Raw genomic sequence first — 26,531 nt, 5'->3', positions numbered from 1 at the left:
GTTCGAGAAAAAAAGCTCTTATTGGGGAAGAGGCTTGCACGGTGCACTGCATAAGCTGACCGATCTGCTGCTCATCAAGATTGCGATGAGAGTTAGAAGGAACGGGATCGAAGCTCATCTCATAAACCCTAGCAGATCTTCCGCAATGAAATCCTTCTTCTCTCTCCTCTCAATATCAACTACATTTTCGATCACATTATTATTACTTGCTCATACCACTTCAGTGTTTGCTGATTCAATCCATGGATGTGGCGGATTTATAGAGGTAATCTAATGCGAATTCGTTCAATATTAGTTGTTAAACTATGTATTTGTAATTACTTTTTAGTCTGTTAATCGAATTGGATCAGTTGACTTCGATTTTTTTTAGATGAATTTTTCACTAAATTTCGAGTTTTTGTAGTACTGATTTTAGTTTTGTTGTTGTAGGCGAGTTCGAGTTTGGTAAAGTCGAGGAAATCGAGTAATGTGAAATTGGATTACTCACATATCACGGTATAGATTTTTGCCTGCTCTTTCTATTGACTTGTTTTTGGCATATCGTGTGGGTTTTACCTGGATTGAGATGTTTGTGATTGAGTCTTTGAATATCATCTTTTTTATGTTTAATCGAAACAAATTGCTAAGTAGGCGGTATTCGACAGTATGTGTATGTGTAGCGCTGACGATTTTTATTAGAGCTTGAATCATGTCCCATGTATTGCATTATATGCAAATGTGCAATACATACATGGTGTGTTTGAGAAATATGATTTCATTTGAAATGGTAATGTTAGACTAACCAAGTGTTTGGATACCCAAGAATTTCTAATCTAGAACTTGGTATAAATTTTGAAATAGCTCAGTAGTAAGGGATTTGAAATTAAACTAGTCTTTGGCCACGGGTCATTGTATGTATTATGAAAATTAACATCTATTAGGTGACTATTAATTTAGATTGGTTACATTTGTTTTGAGACGATATTTTTTATAAAAAAGTGTAAAGTTTTTTTTTGCAAACATTAGGAACCAGAATTTTATATCAGCTTACTTAATTTGTTGAAAACTGGATATTAGTTCTTTATTAATAATAGATAATTTCATAGAAGTCGACGTATTATGTGGAAAAATTAGCTTAGAAATTACAATACATTTTTGGGATACATGTATTAAATAGCTATAACTTAGCTTGTATGACTATATGTATGAGCAAATGAAAAAGATAATTTTAATATTGTATTATTGTTTTTAACTTGTTATAGATTGTTGTTAAAAACATAGATGCATAAGTTGGACATTAAATATATAATATTTATGAACGTGATTAACTCTTTGTAATATGACTTAATTGACATAATATGTGAAGTTAAAGTGGTAAAGGTCTTACCATCACAAGGTCATGAGTTCAAGTATTAATGTAAACAACTAGTGTGTGGTGATACTTTGAATAATTGAATAATTTCATTTTTAAATTTGACGCTTTAAATGACTTATTAATTTTTTTAACGTGGGTAAATTAGAGTACAATGACAACAATAATTTATTTTAGATTTTTTTTTGGTTTTTATTTTACATTCTAATACATGTATGTATTTATATATAAATTTGTATTAATAAAGCATGAATTAATTCTAGCTAAGATGGTAATACATGTGGTTTCCATGCAATGAGGTTTGGGGTTTGTATGCATTTTTAATTAAGATCATTGGATGATGATGTGGCATGATGCTAAAAGTTGTTGAATGATGATGTGGCGCTATACCAGTGTAAGAAGGGATACATGTGGTACATACACAATTTTATGATGGCCTTTTAGTAGATAGTATAGTTTGTTATTTTTTTGTAAGGAAACAAATATGATTAGTAATTATATGACATGACGCCATATCATTTGCCTAGTAATGGTGCATGTGGCGGATAGCATGCCTTGCCATTGACTTTTAATAATATATAGATGTTTTGCCATGTAATGTGTAACTGCCAATCATCCCATCAAATTAATTCTCGTTGCTTATGTTCTCTTTCTAACAAGGCCCGTATTCGGGATTCTTTCTCTGGCCTTAGTCTTCAGAATTATATACTGTCTCCTTCAATAACCTCTACTAAACCCCTTCTCTCTTTCCTTCATGCACCATTTCCACCAAAATAATTTGCCACCCATCTGCTGTCGCTGGAACAAAAGGCTCGTTCCTTTAGTTAGTGGAGGTAACCGTAGATGCAAACTGTACCCGTTGTTCCTTGTTTTGCTAGAGGTAGCTATAGATGCCAAAGGTAGGTACCTTTTCTCTACTCAGCACTTGGACGGAGGCATCTTATATGGAATGAAACATTCATCCTCGGCGGCGGTGGCTTTATTCAGATGACACAAACAACTAGCGTCAGCGCATATGAAGATCCAAAACTTTAATTTGAGATTAATTAATACTATTACCGAAATATCGAATCATTGATCTATCTTTAGTTTCTTATTTTGCTTCTGATGTTCAATTTATTGTTATTTCAGAAGTAAACAGTTAAATTATAATTATGCAATTGGAATTCCAAAGATTTTCCAAACTACATATTGAATTTTGAATGATGGATATTAAATCTTCAAATTTCCAAACATATAGTTTGGAACTGATGTGAGGAATTGTACTCCCAGAAAAAAAAAATCATTTGAAATTATATACTTGTATCCAAACTCTACCTAATCGAATTACAGGGTGCTCCTAGAACTGATTTTATTGCGTTCTTTTTGTAAGTGGGATGTATGTAAATAGTTGATACTTGCATGCCTTATTCGGCACACTTATCCATGCTGTGTAAAATGTCGTGTACCAATTTTATGCATGCATATATGTTGATTGTCTGGATTTTTGACTAGCTAATTGGTCATACTAAATATTTTGCTACAAAGGGAGAAAATGGCCTGTTTTGATTTTTTATAATCCCTCTGTATTTTATTCCTTCCTCCACTTTCCTTTTGCGGCCGTATTTTATTACTTGCTCCATTTCCTTTTTTGGAAACCTTTTACAATATTTTACTATTATCATACTTTATTCTTCCGCCAACACCACTTCCTTCATGTTTTATTACTTTCTACTATTTCTCCTAAACTCCACGCATGGAGAGATGGAGCAAGTAATAAAATACGGAGGGAGTAGTTTTGAACTCTTGCTTCTACAATTGGTGTTTTTGTTCCCAAATGTTCCTAAATTAATTAGGGCTTTTGCTTCTATTAGTAATGAGTTTATCTTGAAATATGATACTTTACATGTTCTCAATTTTATAATTTTACTAGATTTAACTTTTGGTACCTATTTTTATAGGTTACATACATATATGAATGCTTACTTGACTTCTTGTTGTGATCTTTTAGCTTTTGATGGTGTATTAATGACCTGATAGGAAATTCTTCCTTTGTTTTGCCTTCTCAGGTTGAGCTACAAACTTTGGATGGGTTGGTGAAGGACAGTACTCAGTGTGCACCTAATGGCTACTATTTTATCCCTGTTTATGATAAGGTGAATTTAAAACAATTTTGTGATAGTAACAAGAAAAAGGGAGGGTCAGGGGGTGAAAAATAAAAACATTTGGTTCATATTTGGTAAATTTTGTACTCTTTTGGTAATTGCTGAAGGGTACATCTAAGGATTTGCAGATTGTTGGCAGCTAATTTAGTTATTCAATCTGAAGTTTGAACTTGTCATCTAAGTTTCTTAGAAGAGAAATTTAGCTATATGGCTGTTTGTTGGAATTTTCTTCTATAACTCTGATTTAGGGTTTGTTATTTTTACTTGAAATTAACTTTATTGCATTTGTCTTAATTTATCTGAACTCACTAAACCTCATCAAAACTTGTTTAAATTTATTGTTGTTGCAAATTGGACTAAGGTAGCCCTCATTGGAGTTTAATCTCTTGAAATAAGTATATATGAAGTGAAAGAACAGAGGCATAATATTTCTAGGATTTTCTACCTGACTAAAAGACCAACTCAAAGCACTAAAAGAGTTAATATTTTCTGCTTCTTATACTACGCATTTCATGCAGGGATCCTTCATAATTAAGGTCCGGGGGCCAAAAGGATGGGCATGGGAGCCAGAAAAGGTTATCTAATTTTGATCTCATTTAAAGTGAATTTTGGTTGAAGCAGTTTCTCTGTTGTTTATAGATTCTTTAACAATCATCTTTCAAATTGTAGGTTCCTGTAACAATTGACCATAGGGGATGCAATGCAAATGAAGATATCAACTTTCGGTTCACAGGGTTGGTCCCTTTTTGGTTACATTGTTGTCTTCATCTGTTTATTTTAGTACTTCTCTTTTGCATGTGTGAGCTTATCTAAGAGTTTAGCTGGAAATTCTTAGTGATTCTCTTGGCCTGTCATAGGTTTTCCCTATCTGGAAGAGTTCTAGGGGCTGTTGGTGGTCAGAGTTGCCGGTTAAAAAAAGGAGGTCCATCAAATGTTGTTGTGGAGCTTCTATCTTCAACAGATGATCTCATTTCCTCTGTATCAACATCAACGACAGGAGATTACTCTTTCAAGAATGTAATTCCAGGTTTGTACTTTTCCTAGCTATGTGTAATGTTTTTTCTCTCTGCAACTGCTATCTATGTTTAATATCCACTTTTCAAGCTATAATATTGGCTTGCTAACTGAACATTGTTTCACCTTGTGTAATGCTATATTACTGATGCTCTAGCAATATGTTGCATCATGGGTGTTGATTTTTCATGGGAATTTAAAGGGAATCATATACATTGTAATTGCCGACTAAATGGCCTTTGGTCGGAGAAGCACTTGTTTTAGTTATTCTTTAAATAGTTATAGTTAGCAAAGATGGAAGTTTACGAATGAGATATGTTATTATGTGAACGAACTTTTTTGCATAAAAGTGTGGCAACTCTTAATGAGATGAACAACTCGAGTGAACTATTCAACTGGCAGATGTGTTTGTCGTGAAGGAAATATAACATCTCTTGTGGATGATGATTTGGGAGTTTTGTAAAAGACTGATCGTTGTGGTTGTGGTGCTCCAATCTATTATCCCTAAATTGTAGTTTAGTTAAATCACTACGTCAATAACTCATCTGCAACTAACTATCATGCAAATCCTTGACACTTTTTTCAGCTTTAAGTTTACTGACTCTATTCTCTCCATTCGCCAGTATTCGTTTACTTAAGTAACTTATTCAATATTTCCTTTCTTTCCTTACACAACAATGCTCTATTACTTTTCATTTTAATATGCCAATGCAATACAATCTCTCTGTTTGAATAGCAACAAGATGACTAACATGCTCTTAATATGTGTGGATAACTTGCAATGACCTAAGAAAGAGTGGAGGGAGTGTATTTTAGATCTGCAGTTAAGGAGGTGCATCTTTTTGTTTTTTCAATAAATCTTGGTTTTTCCGTGCAAAACTTACGTGGAACAGAGTTTTATTTATATATTTATTTTTTATTTATTCTTTATTTTTTTTTTATTCTGCATATTAATCTCTTCATTTTAATCTGACATTCTTTCTGAAGCTATTTCCAAATCCTTTTTGTTATTTCCTCTACAAAAAAAAAAAAAAAAAAAAAAAAAATCCTTTTTGTATTTTGACCAATTCAATTATACCATTGCTTTAAGTCCAAGGATTTTAAAGTCTAGAAACCTCTATTATTATGTCATTGCTTTAAGTCCAAGGATTTTAAAGTCACAGAATTGAATCTTCTGGTCATTTAAAAAATGAAAATATATTTATTCCATTGTTCCATATTTAAGTAACATAAAGCTCTTCTTTTGTGGCTGGAGATGAATGTTTTAGATCTTATCCTAAGCATCTTGACTATAAGACATCTTGCTCTACGACTTTAAACACAAATTTAAATGAACAAACTTTCTTTGTCTACAATGACCATATTGACCAAGTCACAATTTCAAATTATGTACGTCTCTGGAGCAGGGAGGTACAGATTACGAGCTTCCCATCCTGATTTGAATGTGGAAGTTAGAGGTTCTACTGAGGTAATATGCTTCCTCAATTATTTGGTTCAGTTTTCCATTCCTTACTTCCAGCAGCCTACAGATAGAAGAGATCAGAAATAAACTTACTGAAGTCCTTGTCGTATGCAGGTTGAGGTGGGGTTTGAAAACAGTGTCATTGGTGATATTTTCTCGGTTGCCGGATATGAAATCCGTGGACATGTTGTAGCTCAGGTAGATAATTTCTTCTCTGGCACTTCTAGATGTTCCTAAATTAGAGTTAATCTTTTGTTTCTTTAGTTGATGTTTGGACTCTTGTCTTCAAAACTATGTTACTACATTGAGGCATAAGTGGTATCATAACAGTTGTAATAATTGTTTTTTTTTTTTTCAGTTATTATGAATGTCTTTTCTGAATATTTCTGTATTTTCTTTGTTTCTTGTCTAATCAACTTCTGCAATCTTATAATTGCATGCTTATGTCTGCTTCTAGGGAAATCCAATCTTGGGAGTCCACACTTATTTATATTCAGATGATGTTCTGGAAGTTGAATGTCCCCAAGGTGCTGGTCATGGTCCTGGGGATAGGAAAGCCCTCTGTCATGCTGTATCTGATGCAGATGGAAAGTTCGCATTTAAGTCCATACCATGTGGTAAACTTCGTGTTTCATGTTGTCTTTTATATGGCTTTGTTCTTTAATAGGTGCAGCACGTCGACTTTGCTTGTAATCCTCCAGTGATTTGTTTGAGCTCTGAAAATGCATCTTTATCATCTTTAATTGTGGGATTGAAATACCGACTTATTATTTCTAATGTATAGGTTTATAAGAGATTAGAGTGAAGCATGCCTATTCTAGCTTTATTGTTGATGTTTCCCTCTTTCCTTTTTTGAATTTCACGTTTCTAATTGCTAGGTTTTTGGATTTTAGTGAAGCTCAGTGATATTTAATTATTCGTTTCCTAAAAAATTATTACAAAACAAATAGTATCACTCTTTCCACTTTAGTTGCCCCCCTTTCCCATCTTAGGATCTCACAATTGGTTTGCTCCTTTTCACTTTTATACTTAGTAGATGATTCCATATATGCCCTCACTAAAGGTTAAACAATATAACCTTTGCATTAGTAAGAAGGTAAATTTGGAAAGTGCAAGTTATGGTTGACATGGAACTACTACTAGTATACTTGTCTACAACTACAGTTAATATTATTCTCTGTCAGACACTCATATTGTCATAGTCAAAGGCCAGAGACAGAGTGAAACAGTGAGTTTATTGCAAAGTATGTCCTTCAGTAGTAGGAACAATATAGTCTATTATTGATCTCAATTATTTGACCAGACTGCCTCTTATACCTATTCTTCCGGAGACTGCTACGAGTGTTATCCTTGATTTTGATTCTTGTCAATGGTCATTTTGCTCTTGTTTTTGCAGGGGATTATGAGCTTGTTCCTTATTACAAGGGGGAAAACACAGTTTTTGACATTTCACCACCCACTGTGGCTATAGCTGTTGAGCATTCCCATGTTACTTTACAGCAGAAGTTCCAGGTACTATGACTTTGATGGCATGTGTGTATCTTTAGTTGTTTACAGTTCTATACACACACACATGCGCGCGCGCGCACACACATATATGCATGGATGTGTGTGAGTGTTTACTGGTATATGCGTGTGTTTACAGATATATTTTTAGCTCAGAAACAAATTTGGATTTTTCAAGGGGTCTGGCCTCCTGGACGTGAATGGCAGTATTGTAATTTGTCTCAATCTATATAACCCAAAATATCTGTCCTAAAATCCTAAACCTGCAAACTCTTTCCCTCTTTTCTGAACATGTTTGCTTCCATAAAAGAGTTGCATTTTTGTTTTTTTTTGGTAAGTAAGAAAATTTTATTACCAAAGAAATGATCACTTTACAAGAAAAGTAATCCACACCAAACTACAAGAGTTGCATTTTTGATTTATTCTATGTACCTGATTTTTCTTGGGTCTATAATCGGAGATTATGCAGTGTTATTATTATATTGCTTTGATGTGTATTTGATTTATGAATTTAAGAAGTGTGTTCTAAAATTTGTTCTTTTATGAGTTTCAAGCTTTTTTTTGTGTGCTGACGTGTTGAAGTTTCAATGATGTAGAAAGAAATTTGCAGAGGGGATTAGTGAATATTAGGTCTAGTTCTGAATGTATTGCTTGCAAAATCAGTTTTTTGTGTTGGAAGAACTAGGACTTTGGGCACTCCAACCCTTGCCAGCCCACAACAATCTCATGCCTTGTTTAATTTTCTCTTCTCTATACACACTCATATTTCAAAAAAAAATTTATTAGACAACCAACACCCTAACTAGGGTTGAATTAACCTATTGTGGATTGAGTATTATTGTGGAAAAGCTTAAAACTGATTGGATTGAAGACACAAAAACATTTCATGGATCCTTAAAATGCTAGTGAATGTTGAAAATCTGGTGTCATCACCATGTTTAATGTTTCCTGGTTCAGATGTAGGCTACCTATGATTAGGTTATGCAACTGGTAATGGCTTATTTCTGGCAGCTGCATTGGCAGCTTAGCTACCTCGCTGGTTCTTGTGTTGAAGGTGAATGTGAGGGCATCTATGTGAACTGAGCTTTAGGGGGATTTTGAGTTTTTGATGTTTGATTAACTTCATAACAACCTGTTTTATTTACAATAATGCCGTATCACTATTTTCATTTTGTGAAGTGATCTTACATGTACCTAGATCTCATGGCCTTGTAGGCCACCAATATCCTTTTTTTTTTTTGGTACTCTTGTTGATAGAGGGCGTGCTAATTTTTGTAAGACAGATTTGAGAACTTAGGTCTCCATAATAACGTGTTACGGAGAAATACATTAGATTAGCAAGAGGAAATTGGGATATTGTCAGTTTATGTCAATTACTAGAACTATGAATATCTCTCGAGGCTAAACGTCATCTGCTTTGTTGTGTGATGAATATTCTTGAATTTTTGTAATCCTTGAATCCTTGATTTATGATTTTTATCTTTTCACTTTTTGGTTCAGTTGTACAGGATTCTAAACTAATGTGTGGTTTTCATATTATTTCTTTAGGTGACTGGATTTTCAATAGGCGGCAGAGTAGTGGATGGAAATGGTGCTGGAGTGGATGGTGCTAAAGTTTTTGTAGATGGTCAAGAAAGATCTTTCACTGATGAAAATGGATATTTTACTCTTGATCAGGTATCTCATGCAAGTAACATGATAATTATACCTCTCATATGGAGGTTAATTTTCCCTTTTTTGAGTAGTATGCTTGAAATGTCCAGCTGCGGTTTTGTTTTTTTTTTTTTTTTTTTTTTCAGAGCTTGTATGATATATTGTTCAAGATTCTATTATTAAATTGTTATAGACTAGTGGTTGTTGAGATTTAGTTGGAATAGACATGAGTCTGCACTAACATGTTCATCAAAAAATTAGCTGAAATTTAATGTGTTTCATCTATATTCCTCACACTATAATTTTCTCATTCATTTGGCTGAACATGAACTTGGCCTTTACTTGTTTTCTAAGGTTCAATCCCCTGCCTTAACAATAATATGCTTTGTTGTATCTTTAGTGCTCTCTAGTAGCTACTAGCTTTGTATTTGCTCATGTTACTAATTATTTTTGTTTTTCATCAAATTTGCTGACTTTTGTTGGATGCTGCGTTTTGTTATGCTGCCATTGGATATTTGTTTTATAAGTAATACTAGCACTACATGCACGCATGACGCTATTTTTTTTTTTTTTTTTTTTTTTTTGTTGTTGTTTAAAAAAAATATTTATTTTAACTATTTATTACGATTTTGTCACACATATATAAGGGAAAAAGTGTCAAAGATAAAATATTATATGAAAATAAATATATTAATTTGCAAATATGAAAGGATGATGGTAGATAGTTGGGCTTAGTGCCCCGACTAACAATGTAGATGGTATGAATTGGATTGACAGTATTTCATCATTGGTGTATGAAAATCAAATACTAATGCGGGTCTTGTAAAACAATATCAAATTTACTAATATATAATCATATATTAAGTTGATTATTTATGGAAAATGATTTTGATTGTAAAAAGTACTTGATTGATATAAAATTTTGATTGATGGTAAAGACATAATTTAAATAAAGTTATATATTTATTTTTGGACTTAATTCAAGTAATTATTTTTTATTTTATGTAATTTTTTGTTGATTGATTAATCTTTCCTTTTTATTTGCTAGTTGATTAATCTTTCCTTTTTATTTGCCGATTGATATATTTGTTTTTTTATTTTATTTTTTATCTTTGCTGATTGATTGATTGATTTTTATTACCTTTATTCCAATTTTAATGGAAGAGGGGTGTTTTAGGTGGACACCACAACCCCACCTTCACTTATATAATAGAGATAATACCCCCTCTCCTCTTTCAAACCATGCTTTATCACATTTTCTTGCTACAGTTCTAACAGTTATCATATATACTAACAAGTATTATTCCCACTATCTATTATTATTTCCTAAGTTGGATGTCTGTTAACATTCTTGCAAGTTTCTATAATGATTTAGCAGAACATCTTTGACACCTCAAAATAAATGATGTTCAAGGGGAAGAAAAAAAAGTGTGATAAATAATAATGGACAGGGATTGTAGATGTTTAGACTCCAGTTTAAGTCATATTTGAACCTTAAGCTATTGCTCTCTCTTTGCTGCTTTATATTCTTTGATGCTGCAAAGAATGGTCATGTGTTTGATATAATTTCTAAGACCTTCTTTATGATAATTATTTCAGGTTACTTCTAATCATTATGCAATTGAAGCCCACAAGAAGCATTACAAGTTTGAAATCTTAAGGAATATCTTGGTAAGAAACTCGTACAACCCTTTTGGTAGGAGTTCATAAATGACAGTAATGGTAATAGATTTATATATAATTTTGTAAAGAAAGTCCCATGTCCTTATCCATGGTAATGCTTGTTCACCACCAAATATCACTTTTTCATCATAAATTTTTAATACCATTCATCATCGCTTTATTGTTGGTATTAACTATTAAGTGCTAACAAAAAAAATATGAAGAAAATCACATGTTTGGGTCGGAATTTCATTGCCATGGACATTGTATGTTACTTTTTCTTACATAAATTAAGCACAGATCCATTGCCAATTAACACCTACTAAACGGGCTGTTAATTTTTTTTAGCTTGTTTTGAGCGGAACACCTTTATTTATTATTTTTTTTCCTTCTTTACTTATCTGGGTGAAACACAATTTAATTTTTATAATACATGATTATGGGGTAATGATTAACAGGTTTCATGATTACTTATGTTAATGCTAGGTTCTACCCAATATGGCTTCTATCCCTGATATCAGAGCAGTTTCTTATGATGTTTGTGGTTACGTGCGGATGGCTGATGCTGGATACAAGGCTAAGGTAGGTGGTATTTTGGAACCTTTTTAGATCTCATCTTATCTGATATTTTGCTGGAAATTCACTCTCTTCACTTTTCTGCTAGCGTTCCTCAATTAGCTTGATTTAAAACCTCATACCTTTTTTCCTCTGGTGTCCTCATTGTTTTCCTGATTTGATTGATTATGTGAATACCTGAGTGTTTTTTATCCTGAAGACACCCATGAGTGCAATTTTTATGGAAAACTGTTGTAGCTAGCTCCTACCATCACTGATTCTCATTGCTGTCTCAAAACCATCCATTTCATCGACTTGCCAATTGAGCTTGTCCATTACAGTTACTCTATATTGCTAATCAAACGAGAAAAGTAAACGAATTCAAGGAGGCATATATGTGACTGTAATCTTTAACATCCTAGACTATTATGTCCATAGCTAACTGAAACTGGAACTTTGTAGCCTTTATGCTCCTTGTTATGGAGACCGGAGAGCATAGTCAGGATTAAATGAGCAAAGAATCATACCGTATGTACGGACACTAAAGTTATACGAGGGAGGAGATTTGGGCTAAACCTGTTGGGCATCACATCTGAAGATATATTGGAGCACCCAATTCCAAAGAATGCTCTAAATGGCCAAAGATTTCTTTATTTCCTAAAGGCAACTCTTTCCTTATTAAATAATACTTCCTCCATTTTTAATTACTTGACTGACATTCCTAAACTAGAAGTGTCATGTTACATGACCAATACTTTATTTGGTAAGCTTTTAGTAGTCGCATTAACTGAATTACCCTTATACAGTGTATACGAGGACAATCTTTTATGTGCTCTCAAAGGGTGATAAATTAACCCATGTGAACCAACAACAATTTCTTTCTCCTCTCCTTAAGTATTGTGTTCGATTTTGTGGCTGTTTTAGAAGTTCTATCAACTGGTTCCCACTAGCTAGAGTGAGATTGTGTAAATCTGCATCTCCTTGAAAGCTGTCAACACTGGTTTGTAATGGGATTCAAGTTTGCCAATATAAAATTTCCCAGTTTGTAACGGCCTTTAATAAGGGATGCATTTTTCGCTAATTCACCCGATTCAACTCTGAATTGCCCGAACCAAGGCGTTAGATCACCTGAATTGATCGAATCCAGATTTGTATGGTTTTCAGAGGAGTGAAGCGCCTGCTCTAGTTTTATCTTCCATGGCTTCATCTTGTAAAATAAGGGTGGAGATGAAGGCCAGTGCTTTATTGGGTAGAAGAGAGAGAGAGAAATGAGTTATCTTGTGAGAGAATAAGGTTGTGATTCAAAGAGTATTCCAGATGTGAGGTTTTCTGGTCTGTACACCTGGTGGGGATTTCTTTCCTTCACAGAATCAGGTCTCTCCACATCCAATGAATTGTTATACTGGAAATAGCAAAAGCAGTTAGACCGTTAGTGTCACTTTCAAGTTTGACCATTGAACCTTTTTTTTTTTTTTTCTTCTTTCAAGAACACATTACTCGGGTGTATGAGATCATTTAATACATGGTATTCAGAGAGTTTACTTCCACAATATTTAATTTGTTCAAGGACTAAATTTTTTTCCTCTCAATAAAATTTAATTTTTCTTAAAGTACATTAGTACAAGTATTACACACTTATTGTAATCAAACTCTAAGGCTTAATTAGAAGTATTTAGAACCACGACAATCGTGATCCTAACTGTGTCTACCATTACCGCAACTTTTTCCACAATATTGGCCAAACCCGCATTTTGAACCATTTTCAACATCAGCTTTTTTGTTGGTGCTCCTGTTTATACTTATGGTTTGACTTGAATTTAAAGCTCCTACCTTTTCAAAGCATTTCTTCACTTTCAAAAAAAGAAAAAAAAAAAAACATTTCTTGTTCCACTTGTTCTACTCCTTCTGTGTTTTAATAAGTGTTACACTATGACCCCACATAGTTTTAGGCAATTTAATTGACTTAATTAAAATAAGAGGTAAGTGGGTAGTTGGAGTAATAAAAAATTGTAAAAGAGAGATAGTAGGGTTAATATTTTATTGAAAAGTAATGAATGTGAGAGGAAAGAAATAATAAAAAAGTAGTAGTGGGTTTTGGTGTAGACCATGAGAGGAGAGAGATATAATATTAAAATGTAGTTTTTTGCCAAAAAAGGAAGTGTAACACTTATTAAACACGGCTGCATTTGGTAAGTGTAACACTTATTAAAACACGGAGGGAGTATGACAAGTTGTTCAGAGCATTTGCTGCATAATAATGTCATATCATGTCATGACCTCATGACATGGGTAATAGTTGTGTGATAATGTGATATCATATTTTTGTGTTTTTCCCCTATTGGCTCTTTAACTTATTTGGTTGAGGATGTTTTTCCCCTATTGGCCCTTTAACTAGTTTTTTTCTTACTGGACAAATCCTTGGCTTTGAAATATTCAGGAATAGAGATATTCAGAGGGTTTTATGTTTTTTTTCTTCATATTTTTAATGTGGGCACACCTGGTTCTTTTATTGTTTTGTCAGGAAATTGTATCATCCGTTCTGATTGAGCATGTATTGGTATCCTACTAATGTCTATCATTACAATTGTTCAAATTGCTGATTCTACTTATTGTATTTATTAAATTGTAGGTAGCTTTAACCCATGGACCAGAGAATGTTAAACCTCAAGTGAGACAGGCAGATCAAAATGGAAATTTCTGTTTTCAGGTATGCTTGAAATGATTCAACTTCCTTTTACCTGTATTTTAAGCATATCTTTCCTGATAGATGTAACATGTTGAGAAGTCCTAATGGTTATGCAACATGGATTGTCAGCAACCTGATTATTGCATGAACCTGCATAGTTGCTTGTTTTCACTCTCTTATGTGTGGCATCAGTTTCTTTCATTCCATTCCAGTAACAGAAAATGGAAGCTATAACTCTACTTGGCATTTAGAGTTGATTTTTGCCCTGCAGGTTGAAATTTGACTGACAGTAATGTAATCAGTGGTCTGAATATTCTTGTTTTATAGCTTTGCTGGAAATTAGCCATATTCTTCTTGTTTAATTATGAAAGGAAATTATTATCTGTGAATTTGATCCAATTGCAGATGGAACCTGGAGTTTCATGATAATTGTGAAGATTTCAGTATTTTTTAAAAAAAATTCTTTCTGTTGTATATTTTTTTTTTTTTTGGTAAAATCCCATTACAAAAAAATTTCTTGTAACTGGGTGTGAAATAAATTGGCCACTGCCTAGGATATTGGGCCAATAAAAATTCTTTGCTTTGGTTCTGATGCTAAGATGTGGCTGATTGGCTTATGCAATGATGTTGATGGTAACTTAACTATGTCTATTATCTGTAATATGTAGCTTTTAACCTTTTGTTTGTCTTATTGTTGCTGTCTGGTTATGAACCATTCATCGTTGTATATTTGCAGTCCTAAACTCCTAATTGATCTTCTGGCTAAAGTCAAATTGATTTTCTCTGATTTGACCTATTATATCTGACTGACTTGTTTTAAACAATCATATCTCACTTTTACGTTATGTAGGTTCCACCAGGTGACTATCGTCTGTCTGCCATGGCATCTACACCGGAGAATGCTCCGGAACTTGTGTTTTTGCCTCCTTATACTGATGTCAGTGTTAGAAGTCCACTTCTGAATATTGAATTCTCTCAGGTAGGTCATTCTCCATAAATTTCTAGTCATATGACATGTATATGATTTCTTTTGGTTTGTTTCCCTGAATATATACTTACGCTTTTAGCTTAATTATTTGAGCTTAACTTATGCTCTAACCATCTCCTCATAACACATATAAGTGCAATTTTGATGCTGGCTGGAGTGCTAGGGGCAAGTATGAAATTTCATTGGAAGTTTGTCCACTTTGTTTTCAAGTGATGCATTTAAATGACCTCTGCTTTGAGTTCCTGCTTCATTTGAGTAAATCTGCTCTTATTAAGCAATAGAATGTTTTATCGGCATTATCTGATTTACAAATTAACAAACTTTCAGGCAAAAGTGAAAATTCACGGAGAGGTCGTGTGTAAGGAGAGATGTGGCTCATCTATTTCCATCACACTTGTGAGACTGGGTAAAAGTAACAAAGGGAGGACGGTCAGATTGACTGATGAGCATAACAAATTTACTTTTTCGGATGTCTTCCCTGGAAAGTACAGGATTGAGGTATATTACTTGCATTTAGTCTGTCATCCTGTGAAGTCTAGAAACCATCATTACTAAAACTCATCATAAATTGAATTCACTCCTTGCTAATGCAGAACGTATTTTCATGTTTTTGTTTCACACTTTGCTTTTAATTTATGCTATGTGATTTGTTTGGTGAAGATATATTTCAACTATTTAAGAGGGTGAAGCAGATTGCTATTTTTAGGGTACCTGTTAATTTTTTGTTAGATTTTATTTAGTGCTTTCAATGATTATTCATTCAGAATAATGTGAATATAACTCATATTTCTACAGTGATAAAGGTTTCTTTTCCTTTTCCTTTTTGTTTGGCTGTTGGGATGCCAAAGATCCACACTCTCATGTTTGGAGATAGCAAAATGCTATTTTAATTTAAAATTAATTGTTTTTTTTCCTATCATATGCAATATTAGTGACTTCGTACAAAGAAAGCTATTATTTTCAGGTGAATGTAGATATCTAATTGAAAGCAAGAACCTTGAATTGATGGTAAAATAAATTCTATTTTAACTACTGTACAAAAGCCATGCATGTATCTGTGCTAAGTTGTTATAATCTAGGTTGAAGAATGTCAGATTCGTAACGTATCTGTCTCCAACCTTGGAACACATGTGTGTGAAGTGCTCTCAAATTCCATTTTGGCATGGATGCAATTCTTTCCATATTTTTATTATAACTTGCAGATCCAAACTGTGTTACTTGGTTATTTCGTAATTGTGTAGCATGGTCTGCAAGGACTACATGACACAGCTGATACCTGATTTAGCATTCTAGAACTAGTGATTTACTTTGAAATGAGATCATGCTGTGATTTTCTCCATAATTGTTTTGTGTTTATGCTCATGTGTCATACTATATCCATTTTACGCACATACTGTGCATTACTTTGTCCTGATCCCTTTGAAATTATTTAGTATGGACATGGTTTATTTCACTTAAACCACTATGGTGGAATGTTCATCACAAAATAACTCATGTTCAAGGCTTTTTATACTACGTATTTATTTTATTTTATATCTTTTCATTTTTTAAAATTTATGTGGTACTTAAACTTCAAACAAATGCTGTTTAATTATAAATTTATAACCTTTTCAATTAAGGTGTGGGACAATTGTAATTGTGATGATTTTGACTCAGATGTGTTCCAATTGTATATTTAATTGGAATTCTTTCTTTCTGGTAATGTATCTATACACTAGGTCAAGTATGCTCCTGCTGATACTGCCATAGAAGAAGATAGATGGTGTTGGGAGCAGAGTTCTATTGATGTTGATGTTGGCACAGAGGATGTTGAAGGGATTTTGTTTTCTCATAGAGGTTACTGGGTTGATGTTACTTCTTCACATGATGTAGATGCTCGGATGATTCAGCCAGATGGAGAGTCTCTGCCTTTGAAAATTAAGGTTGTTGTTATGAGCACTCAGCCACATACCCTTATGTAGAGGTCTTAAGCCTTCATTGATTGGTCATTGACTTACTGTAACCTAAAATAGTTAACTTAAAATTTTCTCCTACAGAAAGGCTTGCAGCGCTTGTGTGTGGAGTCTCCAGGGTTAAATAAATTAGAGTTTGTCAACTCTTGCATTTTCTTTGGGAGCTCTTCCATCAACATTGATACAGCAAATCTGATGGTGTGTTGCTTATTTAACTGTTTGATTAAAGTGATTTTTTAACTTCTTTCTGCTCAAATTTTATTTGTGACCATTTTTTTTTAATCAACTTTATATGCAGCCTGTTCACTTGAAAGGGGAGAAGTATCTTGTGAAAGGACAAATCAATGTTGATCGTACCTCAGTGACATCTGTTGAACTTCCAGAGAGCGTTGTTATTGATGTCTTTGAAAATGGCAATGTTCTTGCTGATGGGACAATTGCCAAGCTTTTACCTGATCAAAGTGATGAAACAGAGGTTGCTCTATATGAATATTCTATGTGGGTAAATCCTGGGCAGAAAATTACAATTATTCCAAGTGACTTGAGGTATATCTCCCATTCCAATGTATATGTGGCATGTACATTCCCATGCATTTGTTTATGGTTAGGAATGTCGTATGTTTGTAAGATTCTTTATTTATTTATTTTGTGTGTGTGTAAATTCAAACTAGGCTTATGTGTTATGTCTTAATTTGTGACCTTATGTATAATTCTTACTTAAACTAAGTGTCTTGCTTTGTCAGCTCCTTAGACGAGCCATGAAGGTAAGAATATTGAAATTAAAGAAATCTCTTCTGGCTGAAGGTGATAATTATTTTGTACTTGGGAAGTGCTGGTAAAAGTGAATCTGATAAAGGGTCTATTTAATATTCATGAGCTTTTCTGGTCCAAAAGTTTCACTTTTTTAAAAAATATAATATAAGGAAAAAATTGGAGAGCTAGTTCTATCCCAACAATATCTTATGCGGTTATCAATAGAGAGACACTTTAGAAAGCTCTTGGCCAAGAACCACCAACTTTTTCTTAGAAAGCTATTTCTATCTCTTTCATATATGACATGTGCACATGTCTTTTCAAATTTTCGGCCCACAATGGGGTTGATCTCCATGGTAAGATAGAAACCTTTTTTTTTGGGTTTTTTTAGGTATGCATCTTCAGGATATCTTGTATGGAGATAAGCATCATTTTTGTAAACCATATAACACAAAACAGCAGGAAATACGGTTGCCCAACTAGTGGCAAGATGGAATACTCGTAGTTGTGCTGAATATGTTTGTATTGGAAGCATACCACAAGGCCTCCTAGCCTTAGCGGATCTTGATTTGGAGTAAAATCCTGCTATCGTCTTTCCTCAAAAAAAAAAAAAAAAAAAAAAAAAAAAGAAAAGGAAGTTTTACTCTAATGCAGTTTGTTTGCCATGATTCCATCTATTGAATCACCAATTTGAAATTAGAATGCCATGTCATCAAGCTAAGCTGTGCACTGAATATCCTTAGAAACTGTGTCGTCTTAGTTTTTAGTTTTGAAACATTAGTATAACTATATACATTAGTATTAAGCCATACACCTTCACCTTATTTTTACTGATTCTATGGATAAAAACTTATTTGTACTGATTGAAACCGATTTTCACAGACTAAAACTTATTTTTACTTATCGGAACTGATTTTTTACTGATTTAATGTTAAATTTGTTCTTTGAAGTTATTGATTGTACCAAATACAACTTATTTTTAATAATTCAAACAGATTTTTTACTGACTGAAATTTATTTTTAATAATAAAAAAAAATGATTTTTACCTTTTAAAGGTGAAGAGAACATTATCATAGTGAGCATGACCTGTCCTTGGATTGGAATCATAGAATGACTGGTTTTTACGAAGGCCAGGGTTTAGCTCTTGTTAAAGATATTGTCCATTCTGACCTATCATAAATATTATAATGTACATTAAATGGGTAGGAATAAATTTACCATAAATAAGTTAGTGTAGAAAATGTTGTTTGGGTACATGTTCATTGATGACCAAAGAGAATAATATATGGGATAAACCTAAATAAAAAGGTGGGCGATTTGGATAGAGTGAGTGTAATTTAAAATACAAAGTACATAATTCTAATCTGGATTGAACTTATTTGGTTCCAAACAATGTTTTAACCTTAATTATGTTTCTGTAAGCTTCATGAAAAAGGTCTCTGACCAGTCATCATTTGCCTTTATTCTTCCTTCCTCTGTTGTTATAATTTTGCTCCTTCAAAACCATTTTGTTTCTGATTGACTTGTGTTTGCTGCTGCAGAACCTTGACTTCAGCCACATCTTCGAGTACAAATGGTTTAAAGAAAATTTTGTTCTACCCTAGACAACATCAGGTAAGCTGGGAGTGGTATGTTATAAAGATTTCTCTTTCATGGCTTCCTAACCACCTATATTTTTCAGATTGCAGTTACACATGATGGTTGCCAAGGCTCAGTTCCTTCATTCACCGGTCGATTGGGTCTCTATATTGAAGGATCTGTTTCGCCCTCTATTTCTGGTGTAAGTGTCAGGATAATAGCTGCTGGAGATAGCTATAATGCTCCACTTAAGAAGGGTGAATTAGCTCTTGAAACTTCAACTGGATCTGATGGTGTCTTTGTAGGGGGTCCTTTATATGATGATATAAGTTACATCTTGGAAGCTTCAAAGGTTAGTTATCTCCTATAGTGATTTATTATTGTAATTGTGAAACCAATGTAATTAAGTTAATGTCGTGTTTAATGAATCTGTAACACTAACATCTGTAATTACCTTTAGATATATATTTCTGTGTGACACCTCTTACCCCGATATGATAATCCTCTTTGTTTTGGGTTAATTTTGTCTGAATCATCTGCGTTTTGATGCTGGTGCGTGTGCTGCTAAGATGACAATTGCCTATCTTCTTTTTTTCATGGATAATATTACACATGATAGCCTGAAGTATCCTGGATTGTATGAGTGACACCCTCCTTAGTTTCTTATTATAATAAAATAAAATATAAAGAAAGGAAATGAATAACTAATCCACTTTTAATCCTTTATTGTTGAGGTAGGAGTTTTGTGGAATTTGTTATAAGGGTTTCTTGAGGTCATCAATCAGGCCCCTGGGTAGAATATGAATGATGGATTGGAATGGTCAATGTGTGCTTATTTTTGTAGTCTCATGACTCATTAGACTATTCTCTGGCAAACCCAATTGTTTATTAGATTGAAAACGAAAAACACAATTATAATACTTGACACTTTGACAATATCCTGCAGCGACCTGATTTTTATGAACGAGAGTTCTGTTTTTAAAAAATGCACTCTGGTTTTGAGAAACAACCACTGCTTACTCCGCATTCAACCTCATGCTTAGCGTTTTAGTAATGGCTTTATATGGTACAGAACAAACAATAGGTCTAAAGTCCAACATTGACACAGGGATAACAGAATATGGAATATGGTGAGTGAAGTAGTGTTAATTTGACCTAAATCTTAACACTAGACAAAATAACAAGCACTGCACGAGTCGCACTATCTCCCACAATTGGCCTTTGAGGAAGATGCTATCCCATGTTTTCATTGTGTTTTATTTAGTCATCTACTGTTTGTAAATTGTAAATTCAAAGACATGATGAACATTAAAAGATGACAGTTTTTTACTTAATAGTTAAAACATTATGTTTTGCCTATTTATTCATTAGTAGAGTATTCATTATTGGGTAATTATCTTTTGCCTACTTGGCGGATCATAATGAGTTTCCTATTCCTTGCAGCCTGGCTATCATCTGAAAGCTGTTGGACCTCATTCCTTTTCCTGTCAGAAGCTTGGTCAAATATCTGTGCATATATACTCTAAAGAAGTCACCGAAGAGCCATTTCCTTCAGCTTTATTATCACTAAGTGGTGATGATGGCTACAGGAACAACTCCATAACAGGAGTTGGTGGCCATTTTGCTTTTGAGAACTTGTTCCCTGGAAGTTTCTATCTTCGTCCTTTGCTAAAGGTACATCCTCGAAGCTCATTCACCTATTACAGGCAATAATTATGAGTAAGTCTTTGTAGTGGTTGCAGTTAAAAACTTAAATGATCTGTTAAGATCTTTTTCTTTTCTTTTTTTATAAAATATTTTTTATTGTTATTACTATTCAACTAGATTGTGGCATATTTTAAATATGCTATAGTTTGAGAGTCTTTCTAGTCAGGACTTAAGCTTCTCATATTGAGATTATTCCTTTACTAGTTTCTGTTGAGTAACTTCATCTCGAGGGGGTGGGATGGGGTCATTGGGTTCTATTGAATTATGGTTTATGCTTGAAAACCAATGACGTAGTCATTATAGGAATGATAATTTTTTGCATCGGCTGTTCCTAACTTGACAATTGGTTGCTGGTTTCTTGATTTGTATGCATTGCTCTTTGAGGCTTATGTTTATGCAACCTTCTGCCCCTGTCTACTAAAAAATAAGTCACTTGCAGGAATATGCTTTCTCTCCACGTGCACAGCCAATTGAACTTGGATCAGGAGAGTCTAAAGAAGTTGTTTTTGAAGCCACTCGTGTTGCTTACAGGTTTGACATTATCTTTGGTGGATTTGCATCATATGTTTAGTTAACACTTTGATAGAGGGGGTGCTTATTATTCATGGTAAATTGCCCTTCAGTCCATGTAAATATATATTTCTAGTACCAATCACATTTATGATTGCAAAACACTAGTGTGTGTCTCACTAGCTTAAATTAAATAACCTGTTGGTTCTAATAAAAAAATGGTAACTTGGACATAAATATGATAATTTTGAAACAGAAGAATTTGATAATCATTGGAGACTGAATAAAATAGAATGATGAGCGCTAGAAGATCTTACCTAACCAGTGAAAACCTTCTGAAGTAGGAGAGCTCTTTGTATGTGCTGCATGCGGATCAGCATGCCTGCATGATGGGTAGACACAAAGGAAGCTAACCTATTTGATATCCTTTGTTCTGGAGGACAGAAAAGGGCAGTCTAAAGGTCTTCATAGCGAGTGCAAGAATCTCAATATTGGTCTTTACATGCTTCTTTCAGATGATAGTTTTTCTTTTATATGGTCTGAACTAGAACATTGGTTAGCAATTTATCGTAACACCTATGAGAATAACCTGATTTTTTCTTTATTAAGATGATGAGGTTGGCTCTACCAAGCAATTCGATTTGCGTTTTACTTGTGTTGGTTTTGCACTCCTTAAAATCCTATCTCATTTCTACTTTTAGTACCTACATTCCCTTGGATCTAAAAGTTTTCTTCCTGTAGTGCTATGGGCGTGATTACTTTGTTGTCCGGCCAACCTAGAGAAGGTATCTCAATTGAGGCACAAGCAGAATCAAAAGGCTATTATGAGGAAACAACTACTGATTCATTCGGATTCTATCGATTACGAGGACTTCTACCAGACATGACCTATATAATCAAGGTAGCTAAAAAGAATGATTTACCCGGGGCTGGAATTGAGCGCGCATCTCCAGAATCTATCACTGTGAAGGTATGTCTTATATCATTTGCAACTGGTAAGTCGAGCCCTTTGTTATGGATGAAAAACCTACCCCACCTCTCTTGTGTGGTTATACTAATGAACACTTTATTATTGATTATGCTTATGCAAAGTGATATTCGTTCTTGTTGACTTGAGTATATGCTGCTATGGTTTAAATTGGGATTTGAAATCTATGATCCTCTTACAGCTTTAGTGTTGACTTCACCTCCTCCTACCAACAGATATACTATCTTGGGTTTCTTGTTGAAATTGTATTTGCCTATGACCTATAGTATAGCACAAGTGAATCTCCATTCTGAAATCGTAAGGAGAGCACGTGTTTTATACTAATAAGCTTTCCTTGAGACTTTATCTAATGTACGTAGTATATTTGTTCTTACATTCATTGATGTATCGATTTTCTTCCACTGATTTGATCTTAGGTTGGCTTTGAGGACATCAAGGGGTTGGACTTTGTAGTTTTTGAAGAGCCTGAGAGAAGCATTTTGAGTTGCCATGTCGAGGGTGAAAGAAATGTTGAATTAGATTCTCATCTTTGGGTGGAGGTCAAGTCAGCTGGTGAGCCATCAAAAGTCAAGTCTTCCTTTCCCCTGCCACTATCACGCTTCTTCCAGGTTAAAGACTTGCCCAAGAGTAAGCACCTGCTGCAGCTTCGATCTGCTCTCCCTTTAAGCACCCACAAATTTATATCAGACGTTATTGAGGTCGACATAGAGAAGCATAGACATATACATGTTGGCCCTCTCCGATACAGAATAAAAGAGGATATTCAAATACAGGTTGGTGCCAAGCTTAATGGACTCTTGAGACTGTAGCTCTGTTTCATATCTGGGGAACTAATGTTTGTTTTTACAATTTACTTGGTACTTTTTTTTCACAGGAATTAACGGCAGCCCCAGTTTTCCCTCTTGTTGTTGGAGTTTCGGTGATACTTCTTTTCATGAGTATACCTAGGTAGTGCTATCCACCGGGTGTTCCTCCCAAATTCCTCTCCCTTCACTCCTTAGAGACTCATTGTCCAGAAATTCCATCTTTAGTAACTTTTTTTTTTTTTTATTTCCTTGTACTCTACAGAATAAAGGATTTAGTCTCAGGAATATCCATGCCGGGATCCACTTCAACTGCAAAGAAAGAAGTAAGGAAGCCAGTTGTGCGAAAGAAGACATTTTGATAACTCTTTCTCCTTATCCTTGAAAAGCAACTGCAATATACGTATAAAGAATTATGACAACCTGGTTTGATGAAGAGTTGCCTTGGGTGAGAAGACGGATGAGCAGACAAGTTCTTCGAAAGAATGAACTCAGAGAAGTACTCAGGTACTCAGTTGCGGCTAAGTAGCCGAAGACCTCAAAGGGAAAATATGAAAGCTTGGGACCTGCCAAAAACATGGATTTTGTTTCAATAGATTTATAGAATTAGTTCTGTTAGATTCTGTAGACATTTTTTGTAACATAACTTATTTCCCAAGCCATTTTGCCAACAAGGGACCGTAGAGGTTAGATGATTCTGTACCTAGCCGCCTCTGGCTGTAGCCATAGTGTAATTGATGGTTGAGCCAACCCAAAAAAAATAATATAAAAAATCCATTGCTTGTTTTATGGTGCCATGAATTGATTAATCTTGTTTGATTTATTCTCATATTGTTTGTGATAACAGGAGGAATAAAGGAAAATACTTCCAATATTGCAAATGTGTTCCATTATTTTTTAACCATCTAACACTTTCCCCTGGTAGTTGGTACCTTACCCTTCTCACAAATCACAGTATACCCTTTCTATCATGTAGATGGGTCAAGGAACCAATTTTTTATTTTTTTATTTTATTTATTTATTTTTTTTAAAATTTAGAATTGAAAAGTAGAGAGTGAAGGACAACTCAGTTGGTTTTAGCTACCTTCTCGGTCTCATGGGATTCTAAAATTGATTTTTATTATTTGCCCTTGTGGCTTAGTAAAAAAATATAATATATATATATATATAAAATAAATAAAAAAAAACCAACAGAGAGAGAAAGAATTGAAAAATATGATTTTATAAACTTATCATTCCTCCCTTTTTTTAGTTTTCACCCTTTGGCTTTTGCATTATATCTAAGCTACACTTTAACTAACGAATGTGATATATAGCTACGATAAAATATAAGCACATAAATTGTGTGTTAGCAAACGTAATAAAAGAAATGTGTCAACTAAAAAAAAAATCGGTAGTAGTATATATTTAAAAGGGTGTAAAAAATTGAAACAACATACTTCGTCCGTTCTAGAAATATTGCAATAATAGGGGGAGACAAAAAACTTTAAGATAAGGAAAGAGACTAAAATAGGTGCCCATGTAATGAGAAGAGAGACAAAGAGAAAATATGTGCAAATTGGAAAATGTTGCAATATTTGTGCTAATTTCTAATATGGTAATTGTTGTAACATTATTGGAACGAAGGAAGTAACATACTTATGCATGTTCGAGTTTTATTAATTAAGCTCAAAATTTAAATCCTTTCGATTCGCCCCTGATAAAACCCTAATATAGTAATATGTGTAAATTAGCCAAATTGAAATAGTAAATGATTCATGTATATCATTGAGAAATTTTCAATTCCTTAAGATACGGTGAAAAGTAAATTTGTTGAGGGAATTAATGGTTTTAAAGCTAATTAGGGTAAATTATCCAAGCCATGAGGATGAATATGAAGACGACAAGTGGCCCAGTCTCATGTTGACTAGCTTAGTCTTAAGTGACCACTCAAAGTATAACACGTGTCAATAGGGAGATACCTGATGATGAAAGTCTCAAAAGCTCACAATCACGAAACAACCTCGTATAACAGAGCACCCCAAGACACATGTCACTCACAAGGGCAACCAATCACTACGCACGTTTTTAGGTCACAAAATGATAACTTTTATTTGTTATGATTATTTTAGGGTGTTATTGAACCTTGATTTCTTGATAAATTGGTGTTTTGGTTCACTTTTACTCCATTTTTATGCAATTTTGTATACCCTATGCTTCACGGGTTGTTAGTATTTTTGTTAAGATTTTAGGTCTAAAGACAACCAATTGAAGCCTATGGATGATAAACCGAAGTTGGAAGCAAGATGAGGATGGAGTAAAGAAAAGGAAAAGGAATTCAAATGAAGATAAATGGGAGATAGCAGTAGCGCGGCCTCTCCTGATCAGTGGAGAGGCCTCTCCAAGCCCAGTCAGAAGTTCATGTCTCAATTTTACAAAGTGAAGAAATTAGGAGGAGCGGCCTGTAACACCCCAATTATTCTCTATTTTTGCCTGTTAATACCTTTAATAAAATGTAAGAGAATTACCGACGTGTTACCGCCACGTGTTCAAACGTTAAGGCAAATTCAGAATTTAGCAGCGGAAAAACCAGCTCAGTTAAAATAAAATTTCAAAACCAATACGGAAAATCATATTGAGTCTTACAAATTGGAACCATCAAGGCCCTTATTCAAAACTCAATTATCGAATTAGTAAATAAATCAACCAAGGTTTAAGAAAGCTTAATATACATGCCAGAAATAAACCACAAGTAGTAACCAACTCTCTACTCAATTCCAACCACTTGATGCAAGTCCAGCTATGCAAACACCTGTGATTAATCTGCTCCCCAATATTACAAGTGTAAAAATTGGATCATTGGATTAAGCAATAGACAAGGTTGTCTCCTCATGCTCCAATTTGGAACATCAATAAAAGAAAAACCCCATGCCTCCTTTCGAAAACATCAATAAACAATGCATATGGACGCGACTCCGTGGCCATAGCTAGTATGAGATCTCATCTAACTCCTTATAGTTTTAAAAAGTATTTGAAAATAAGAGACTCGTAGATCAGACGGCCTCCAAAAAGTACACGGTTAATACCCTGTGAACCCCAACCCCAATTTGTCAATACTCTAGATGTGCACAAATCCAGAGTTTTATTGTTCATCTATCTTGCACTTACGTGATTTACATGTTTAACTTAGTGATGACTCATATATATACAATACAACCCAAACATCAATCATTCATACA

General features: G+C 34.0%; 1 protein-coding gene across 1 annotated transcript; it reads left to right on the top strand.

Annotated features, from left to right (window-relative positions):
• LOC110688553 (nodal modulator 1-like) lies at nt 1-24,185 on the top strand. Its single transcript, XM_021865325.1, has 27 exons — nt 1-265; nt 430-495; nt 3,400-3,486; nt 4,014-4,070; nt 4,165-4,229; nt 4,353-4,522; nt 5,916-5,977; nt 6,086-6,169; nt 6,429-6,588; nt 7,368-7,483; nt 9,026-9,154; nt 10,730-10,801; nt 11,279-11,374; nt 13,977-14,054; nt 14,884-15,012; nt 15,349-15,519; nt 16,740-16,943; nt 17,058-17,171; nt 17,272-17,519; nt 19,269-19,341; nt 19,409-19,657; nt 20,749-20,979; nt 21,452-21,543; nt 22,264-22,492; nt 22,927-23,283; nt 23,385-23,458; nt 23,579-24,185. The coding sequence occupies exons 1-27, from the start codon at nt 86-88 to the stop codon at nt 23,673-23,675; spliced, it is 3,690 nt and encodes a 1,229-aa protein (XP_021721017.1). The 5' UTR covers nt 1-85; the 3' UTR covers nt 23,676-24,185.
• Nucleotides 24,186-26,531: the final 2,346 nt, after the last annotated feature.

This window comes from Chenopodium quinoa, unplaced genomic scaffold, assembly GCF_001683475.1.
Source record: "Chenopodium quinoa cultivar QQ74 unplaced genomic scaffold, ASM168347v1, whole genome shotgun sequence".
NCBI lineage: Eukaryota > Viridiplantae > Streptophyta > Magnoliopsida > Caryophyllales > Amaranthaceae > Chenopodium > Chenopodium quinoa.
The sequence above is the reverse complement of the archived record's forward strand: the minus strand, read 5'-3'. Positions and strand labels throughout refer to the sequence as shown.